The 9,873-nt window shown below is 43.3% G+C and overlaps 1 protein-coding gene across 1 annotated transcript in view; it reads right to left on the bottom strand.

Moving 5' to 3' along the window:
• Positions 1 to 1,760: 1,760 nt before the first annotated feature.
• Positions 1,761 to 9,873, bottom strand: part of LRRD1 (leucine rich repeats and death domain containing 1) — a 17,701-nt gene continuing 9,588 nt past the window's right edge. Inside the window, exons 3-5 of the mRNA XM_026649322.1 lie at positions 7,597 to 7,758; positions 2,155 to 2,275; positions 1,761 to 1,941 (exon numbers count right to left, since the gene is read on the bottom strand). Coding sequence (XP_026505107.1) covers positions 1,761 to 1,941; positions 2,155 to 2,275; positions 7,597 to 7,758 — 464 coding nt within the window. The remainder of the gene's footprint in view (positions 1,942 to 2,154; positions 2,276 to 7,596; positions 7,759 to 9,873) is intronic.

Raw genomic sequence — 9,873 nt, 5'->3', positions numbered from 1 at the left:
TTGCTGCATAGACATCCCTATGAGTGTTTTTAACAGTATGTATATCAACTTTCTTCACTACTTCCCCAGGGCCTCCTTATAGATTCATAGATTCATAGATTCTAGGACTGGAAGGGACCTCGAGAGGTCATCGAGTCCAGTCCCCTGCCCGTATGGCAGGACCAAATACTGTCTAGACCATCCCTGATAGACACTTATCTAACCTACTCTTAAATATCTCCAGAGATGGAGATTCCACAACCTCCCTAGGCAATCTATTCCAGTGTTTAACCACCCTGACAGTTAGGAACTTTTTCCTAATGTCCAACCTAGACCTCCCTTGCTGCAGTTTAAACCCATTGCTTCTTGTTCTATCCTCAGAGGCTAAGGTGAACAAGTTTTCTCCCTCCTCCTTATGACACCCTTTTAAATACCTAAAAACTGCTATCATGTCCCCTCTCAGTCTTCTCTTTTCCAAACTAAACAAACCCAATTCTTTCAGCCTTCCTTCATAGGTCATGTTCTCAAGACCTTTAATCATTCTTGTTGCTCTTCTCTGGACCCTTTCCAATTTCTCCACATCTTTTTTGAAATGCGGTGCCCAGAACTGGACACAATACTCCAGCTGAGGCCTAACTAGAGCAGAGTAGAGCGGAAGAATGACTTCTCGTGTCTTGCTCACAACACACCTGTTAATACATCCCAGAATCATGTTTGCTTTTTTTGCAACAGCATCACACTGTTGACTCATATTTAGCTTGTGGTCCACTATAACCCCTAGATCCCTTTTTGCCGTACTCCTTCCTAGACAGTCTCTTCCCATTCTGTATGTGTGAAACCGATTTTTCCTTCCTAAGTGGAGCACTTTGCATTTGTCTTTGTTAAACTTCATCCTGTTTAACTCAGACCATTTCTCCAATTTGTCCAGATCATTTTGAATTATGACCCTGTCCTCCAAAGCAGTTGCAATCCCTCCCAGTTTGGTATCATCCGCAAACTTAATAAGCGTACTTTCTATGCCAATATCTAAGTCGTTGATGAAGATATTGAACAGAGCCGGTCCCAAAACAGACCCCTGTGGTACCCCACTCGTTATGCCTTTCCAGCAGGATTGGGAACCATTAATAACAACTCTCTGAGTACGGTTATCCAGCCAGTTATGCACCCACCTTATAGTTGCCATATCTCCCAATCTTATATTGAGGCTTCTGTATAATTCTTGGTTCCCATACCTGTGTGTGGGTATGCCGCTTCCAGGCAAAACAGGGTTTTTTTGGCTCCCCTCCCACACACATTAATGGATTTTAAACAAGTGGCAAAAGTATATAACCACATACTCCTTCTAAAGTTTGTCCTAAATAACCTATTAAAATGGCGAACAAAGAATTTGAAAAGTATATAATTATTCAAGAATTTAAATGTGGGAGATATCACAATAATAAAGATTCAGCAGTTTTAGGTAAAAAATAATTACTTTCTTGATTTCATATCTTACATGCACTGTAAGCAGATAATGTATTTTAGCTTATTAAAAAATGCTTCTTTCCCAGAAATCAAGAAAAAAAGGCATTGAAGGTTTGAGTGTTTGTGGGGGGAGTTTTTGGACTCAAGACATTTTGAAAAGACATACAGAATTACAAACCAACTTCTAATAAGAAACTAACCATTCAGTCTCTCAATTTACGGTACATTCAGAATGATGATATTTTCAGAAACAGATAATTATATCACAAGCTTTCATCTTGTTCACAAATAAAAATGCTTTTTTATGCATCAGCTATTTAGAATTTTACTGACTGTGTATAGAGTTTTAAAGCTTTCACTTTGTTGGTCAGGTAATGCATGCCTGTCATTGTTAATACTCTGATCAACTGATCTATCATTTCAGCAGGAGTTAGAGCTTGGTTTTCACTTTTCCAGCTCTCCAGTGCCTGGAGGATTTTCTCTTCCAATACAAGAGACCTAAACAGAAAAAATAAAAATGCTACTGAGAAGATGTTTGAGAAAGTCAAAGGCTTAAATAGATGCATATACTATATACAATATTTTGATAGTATATGTATATAACATATTTGATTATATCACTATCACAATTGTTTATTACATGACATAAAAACAGTAACAAACTACATTATACTAAGAATAAGACTATTTTGTAAGTTATTTGTAACTAACCTGTTATTTTCAAGAGATTTAATTTCAGCATTATTAAATTGCAGTTTCTGGCAGAAAAATTCAAAATTTTCAAAGGAAACGTTCCCAGAAATTATCTTAAATATCTTCTGCAAAATTTTCCCTGAATATAAACATATTACAAGTGTTATGCTTTATCAAATGAAACTAATATAATGTATCTAACATTCACCATTTGTACAGCTATTAATCTTTTTTTCAGTTGTGGATGCCGCTTATCTGTTACAAGACTCTGGTTATTGCAAAGACATGCAGCAGCGAGAGAGTGCAGGACTGAAAACTGGCAGGTTCTTGGTACGGCACAGACAGACAGTACTGTGACTGTAGCAGGGAGCTGACAACTGGCAGCAGGAGGAAAGGGAAAACACACACACAGCACTCAGATCAGGGCGGGGAGCTGAGATGTGTCTGACACAGCAAATGACCAGAGACTCACAGAACTAGGACATGGAGTCATGTAGGGAGTTGAGAAAAAACAGGGGGCATTCATATTACTGGTACACTGGTGAAACTGTAGAACAAAACACACCAGTGAGATGAATGGGTAAGTTCATGCATCTCAATTGTTTCAGGCTGTATTTATGGCCATGAGGCTTTCTCACTGAGTTGGGAAAAAGTCACGGGGATGAATGAAGCAGTTCACACACCTAAACACATCATTTATGTACTAATTCAATGTGCTCTGAAATCCATATGTATCGTCAGATTAGCTTGAAAGTAGGTATGCCACTTCCAGGTGCATAGTAGTCTGAGATGCAAATTTTTGGTCATTTTGTGAAGGGAGTCCCAAGATACAGCCTCAGCAAAATGACTTGTTTTAAAAATGATGGCTCAGTACATGTCAAAAATATACAGTACATGCACAGGGATGAGGAACGCAGAATAGGCAGATTTGGTACAGGCAGAGACCAACAATGCTGAGACTAGGATAAGTATCTTATCTTCACTACAGGGAAATCGCTGCTGCTGCAGTCGATACAGCAGGGATCGATTTAGCGGGGCTAGTGAAGATCCACTAAATCAATGGCAGAGCGCACTCCACTTGACCCTGGTACTCCACCTCTCCGAGAAGAGTAAGATAAGTTGACTGGAGAGTGTCTCCCATTGACGCAGCACAGTGAAGACACGGAGGTAAGTCGACCTAAACTACATTGACTCCAGCTATGTTATTCACGTAGCTGGAGTGGCGTAACTTAGGTTGACTTACCCCAGTAGCAAAGACCCCAAGCCCAAGAATAGCCATGCTTCATGCATAGCACAGACATGCAGGATTGACACCAACAGGGAAGGAGAACATGCCATTGAGATGAACTGGGCAGCTCCCCTTTCTCCCTACTTCGGGGAAAGAGCTTTGGAATTCCCTATCACTCACTCCTGGGGACAAAGTGTACATCCAGTGTGGGGTATGGACTTTACAGATGGCTCTAAAGCTCTGGCTATTTCTCCCCATCCTTCTTGGTGATGTCTCCAGATGATAGATACATTTCTTAAAATTGGAGCTGGCCAAAAAATGGGAATCCCTTCCCACTTCTGGGAGGAGGCAGAGAGGCTCTCTGCCTTTTGAGCTGCTGAAGCTGAAGCTGGGAGGGAGGCTGCTGAAGCTGTGGTTAGGTCCTATGTTGGTGTCCCATCCTAACCACATCAGCCACACCATCAGGGGCTCGTTCACCTGCACATCTACCAATGTGATATGTGCCAGCAATGCGCCTCTGCCATGTACATTGGCCAAACTGGACAATCTCCATGCAAAAGAATAAATGGACACAAATCTGACATCAAGAATTATAACATTTAAAAAACCAGTCCAATCTTCCTGGACACTCAATAACAGACTTAAAAGTGGCAATTCTTCAACAAAAAAACTTCAAAAACAGACTCCAATGACAAACTGCAGAACTGGAATTAATTTGCAAACTGGACACCATCAAATTAGGCCTGAATAAAGACCTGGGAGTGGATGGGTCAATATAAAAACTAATTTTCCCCTGCTAAAACTCATATCTTCTTGTCAACTGTTTGAAATGAGCCACCTTGATTACATTGGCCTCATTAGCACTGCAAAAGTGATTTTTCTTCCCTAGATATTCACCCCTTTTTGTCAACTGTTAAGAATAGCCCACTTCCACCTTAATTGAATTGGCTCGTTAGCACTGACCCACCCACTTGGTAAGGCAACTCCCATCTTTTCATGTGCTGTGTATTTATATCTGCCTCTGTCTTTTCCACTCAATGCATCTGATGAAGTGGGTTTTAGCCCACGAAAGCTTATGCCCAAATAAATTTGTTAGTCTCTAAGGTGCCACAAGGATTCCTCATTGTTTTTGCTGATACAGACTAACATGGCTACCACTCTGAAACCTGTCAAAAAGCAATGGAACCCACTATCAAAAACTTTGCTGAAGAGGAGGTAAGGCTACCTAGATTTGCCTAGTACCCTTCCACAGTGTGGAAATTAGCAGCCAGAAACCTGTGAGATCCAGGAAATACATTCAACCAAATAAAACACATACATTAGAAAATCAGGAAATGCAGAGTTAAGTTATGATTCCTACACCACAAAATCTTAACACTGCCCCCTTTGATCACCACCATATAGGGTCACTCAGGCAGAATTGTGTCATGCCACTCTCTAACATATTTGGTGGTTAACCGAGTAAGGTAAAGAAGAGAATTGTTGGGGAAACTCTAAAGAAGTTTTAAGTATTTAAACTCCTCTGATTCCTGCCCCAAGGTGTCCATATATGGGGGATCACATTGCCATACCCTTCACTTAGTCTTATTATCCAGGATGATATCTGTTAACCTGCCACTACTGCTCCCTGGACCAATGGTGTTGCACAGAGCACAGTAAGGGCCTGTGGGAGAGTATGAACAGGTGTGTGGATTTGGAGTTGTAGGGGGGCACAGAAAATGGCAGGTAGTGTTAGGGAAGGGTGAGGTACTACACCTCTACCCCGATATAACGCGACCCGATATAACACGAATTCGGATATAACGCGGTAAAGTAGCGCTCCGGGGGGGCGGGGCTGCGCACTCCAGCAGATCAAACCAAGTTCAATATAACGCAGTTTCACCTATAACACAGTAAGATTTTTTGGCTCCCGAGGACAGCGTTATATCGAAGTAGAGGTGTACTTCATTCCTAGTGCCTATTGCTATCTCCAGAGGGTCAGAGTTAGTGGGGGAAAGGGGCATAATGATGCTCATAGACTCATAGACTCATAGATTTTAAGGTCAGAAGGGACCAATATGGTCATCTAGTCTGACCTCCTGCATGATGCAGGCTACAAAAGCTGACCCACCCACTTTCCCTTAACTCAGCTGTTGAAGTCTCCAGATCGTGATTTAAAGACTTCAAGTCGCAGAGAATCCTCCAGCTTGCGACCCCTGCCCCATGCTGCGGAGGAAGGTGAAAAACCTCCAGGGCCTCTGCCAATCTACCCTGGAGGAAAATTCCTTCCCGACCCCAAATATGGCGATCAGTAGAACCCCGAGCATATAGGCAAGATTCTCCAGCCGGACCCTCATTTTACCAGCGATGGCACGTTATTGCCTAATTGACTAAAATCCCGTTATACCATTCCCTCCATAAACTTATCTAGCCTAATCTTGAAGCCAGAGAGGTCTTTTGCCCCCACCGTTTCCCTCGGATGCTAACTCTGCATTTCCTGGTTTTCTATGTTTTCGTTTCAGTGTATTTCCTGGATCCAGGTTTCTGGTTTTGACTGTCAGCTTCTCCTTTGGAAGGATACTAGGCACAGCTAAGCAGACTTAACTCCCCTTTAACCATGTTTTTGTTACTTAGTATTAAGAATAACTGTATGCAAGACTCTAACACAACAAGACTCCTTAAAAACCTTATAAACTTGATACCTGTCACGGGGGGCTGGCCCATTACAGAGAGCCAGAGCCCAGGCTATGTGTGACAGACTTCTGTAAAGGCGAATAAGCCAACCCAGACTGGACATAATTAGTTACCTAGGTGGCTGGTTGGCAGTTAATTACCTAATAAGCCTGAAAGGGATTACCTGGGCTCAGCTGCATCAGAATATTCCATAGATCAGTGGTTAGAGCACCTAGTGTGAGGTAGGAGACCCCTGTTCAAATCCTTTCTCCCCATCTGACATTTAACCTGGGTCTCCCACAGCATAGGTGAGTGCTCTAACCACTGGGCTAAAAGTTATCAGTTAGGCATCACCACTATTTTCTCCTCCTCCAGCCACTTTCTATGGAGTGAGGCAGGCACTTAACTTATTCCCACAAGAAATGCCTTAGGCACCTCAACTGCCTGACTCCAGGCGGCTGGTTCCCATTCATGGATCACTAAGCAGAGATAGACATCTCCCTTCAGCCTGGAATTAGGCATCTGTCTCCAAGGGGGGAAGGAGGGCTTAGGACATACCCCTGTCATCAACAGCTCCTACTGGCTAGCTTAGGCAGCTCCCTGCGTAGCATGCTGGCTTTTGCAGATCCCATTCCAAGGCAACCAAGATGTCTAACTCAGGCTTTGTGGATTGAAGTTTTGTTCCTGTGACTTTTAGGGGCCTAAAAGTTAGGCGTTGTAATGCTGAGGATTGCAGCACCTAAGTCCCTTTGTGGATCTGGGCCAAAGAGCCCAGAACGTGTGCTCCTAGGGACATGGAACTTGTGGGAGAGCTCATCGGAAAAGGTAGACTACACCGTGTGTTCCTAGAGAGAGGAGATTCCTAAGGAAAGAGCTAAAGTTTGCAGGCCTCCAGGAATCCCTGGGCTCAGTGAATGGGTCTCTCAAACAGTGGCAGGAAGCACATCCCATCAAGAATTACATGCTGCCTTGGAGAATATGTGCAGTTGACAGGTCTCTGTGGACTCCTGGCTCCAGGGAAGGATTCTTCCCAGGTAGCAGTAAGAGGTCTGATTCCAGGGAAGGTACTTGAGCCATGAGAACCCCGATGGTTAAGGGCCTGGATGGAGAGGAGAAGTGGATTCAGGTGGGAGCAGATAAACTAAGACTGACTCTCTCTCCCATCTCAGATGCTGGGATGAAGGGTTATTTGTATTCTTGTTGGACCTTAGTTAATAAACTAGACTCCTCAGAAGCCTCATTGAACATATTGATGGTGAATTAGGGGAAACCGAGGCAGGGAGTGCCTACAGTGATATGCTTGGCCAGAAGGGGGTGCAATCCAGCAGACACGCCATCTGACATTAACATTATTTGATCCCTACAAAATTAGGTAGACTGTAGATTATAATTAAATGCTGTTACCACTAACTATAAGCATTAGGATGGGGAGGCAAGGGAAAACATGACAAATACAAAACCTGACTTCTTAAATTAGCAAAACACTGGATTTCTAATACCTGCTACAGTAGGCTGTCTTTAACACTTAAACAGCATGTTTTCCAGGATACTGCATTATAATATACTTGTTCTTAACATACCATCTCTTTCATCAGCACTCTCCAGGTAGCATACAATGGTATATAGTTGTTTTCCTTTACAGACTTCCTGTGGAGGTCTGATCAGAGGATTTCCATCAAAATTTATATCCTTCAGTGACTGAAGATGTTGGAGTCCACTCGGCAAACATATTAACTGATTTCCTGACAAAATACAAATAGTTAATTATATTTGTATTCTATTAATCTAAAGAGTTTCAGTACATGAGTAACAAAGCAATGAAATTCCTTTAAAATTATTTGTTAATTCTGATAATAAGTTCAGCCGTGCACAGAGTCCCTGCCTCAAGATCTTTGCAATATAGGGAATCTTTCCATTGACTTTAATAGGCTTTGGATCAAGTTCATAATGCAGGTATAAATTAGAAAGGTCCAGACACAAATAATAGATCAGGTGCTTGTAAAAGTTTGAAATAGAGTTGGAATCTTACAGAAGTCATTGTTAGAACTTATGGAGGAAGTGTGTCTTCAGGAGACATTGAAGGAAGAGATGGAGATCCAATTAGTAGAGGCACAAGAAAAAGGAGACTGCTCCAATGGAAGAAGAGGAATGAAGACAAGAGTGAATAATACAAAGGAATCAGGATTAGCAGAGAAAGAGATAGGAGGCTTGGGAAATGAGGAATAGAGGGGAACAATAATGAAAGCAGAAAAGTAAATAGGAGAGAAGTTGAGCAGGGCCTTGAGGGTGAGAAGAAACTTGAACTCAGTGCAGAAGGGTAGGGAATGCCAGCGAAGAGACTTGAAGAGAAGACTAACATGATCAGAGTAACGAAAGAGAAAGAAATTCTGAATTGGTTACTCCTGAGTTACACTGGTGTAAGTAAAAGGAAAATAATTTACATAATGCTAATCAGGGACCATTTAAATAACTTCCAAATCAGGACTTCTAAGCAGCCCAGCTGACTGTAAAGCACAGTGGATGAGCAGGAAGAGATGCACAACCTTCACTCAATTGGGACACTGGGGGAGAGAACTTCAAAGCAAACTGCCATATTCCTTTACAATCCCAACTACAGCACACTGCAGGTGGCTGAGATTTTTGAGGTTTTATGTTCAACAGAAAAATAAATTGGGAGTAGGTTTCCCCTCAAGCATATAAAAGTAAACTTATATATAAAAACATATTCTATACCCTTTCAGAATTGTCGAAATAAAATATTTCAAAAGTGGTAGAGCACTAGAGTTTGGCTTCAATAGAACGTAACTTTCAGCTGGACTGTCATCTGATTTTAAGACAAAATGTCTATTTATATATATGCTCTACACTAAAGAAAATTACGGATTAAATTTTCCTTGAAACAATTACCAATTCACAAATTTTGAATAATCTGTTGTTGTTATAAAGCACTGAACTATGAAGGGGATGAGGGGCTTGGCGTGTGAGAAGGGACTACAGGCAGGGGGTTGGGGTGCGGGGTCCCGGCGGTACTTACTGCAGTTCAGAGGAAGTGACCGCCAGGTCCTTGCAGCCTCTAGGCGCATGAATGCTGAGGCGGCTCTGCGCGGTGCATGCTGCTTTCGCGCCCGCAGGCACCATCCCGCAGCTCCCATTGGTCGCAGTTCCTGGCCAATGGGAGCTGCAGAAACCCCAGTGCCTAAGGGCTGCAGGAACCTGGCAGCTGCTTCCAGGAGCCGCGCGGAGCTAGGGCAGGCAGGGAACCTGCCTTAGCCCCGGGCTCCCGCTGCACCGCCAACCGGACTTTTTTCAACCAAGCATTCCAGTCGAAAATCAGACGCCTGGCAACCCTATCTGTTAGGCACCCTCTGAGCACACTTACCAGATCTAGGCCCATTCAAAATCCAGCCAGAGGAGGTGGTGGTGCCGACCTTAAAAATTTTAGCCCAGGATTAGGGGGCGTTTTAACAACTGAACTAGAGTCATTCTCTCTCCCTCTTTTGCTCTGTCCCAGTGACTGTTCTACTGTGGATAAATACTTGAAGCGTCATTGGGTTAGAGAGAGCAAGTGAGATAGACATTCTGTAATTCAGTGGTCAGACTACCCTCCTGCGAGGTGGGAGACCCCCTAGTTCCAGTCCCCCAGTTCCTATCACTCTTCTGTAATCAGGGCCGGCTCCAGGCACCAGCCCAGCAAGCAAGTGCTTGGGGCGGCCAACGGAGAGGGGCGGCATGTCCGGCTCTTCTGCGGCAATTCGGCGGCGGGTCCCTCACTCCCTCTGGGAGCGAAGGACCCACCGCCGAATTGCCGCTGAAGCCTGAAGTGGTGGCGGTAGAGCAGATCGCGATCACGGCTTTTT

This window comes from Terrapene carolina, unplaced genomic scaffold (assembly GCF_002925995.2).
Source record: "Terrapene carolina triunguis isolate 2854851 unplaced genomic scaffold, T_m_triunguis-2.0 Scaffold84, whole genome shotgun sequence".
Taxonomy (NCBI): domain Eukaryota; kingdom Metazoa; phylum Chordata; order Testudines; family Emydidae; genus Terrapene; species Terrapene triunguis.
This window is presented reverse-complemented; position numbering and strand designations above follow the sequence as displayed.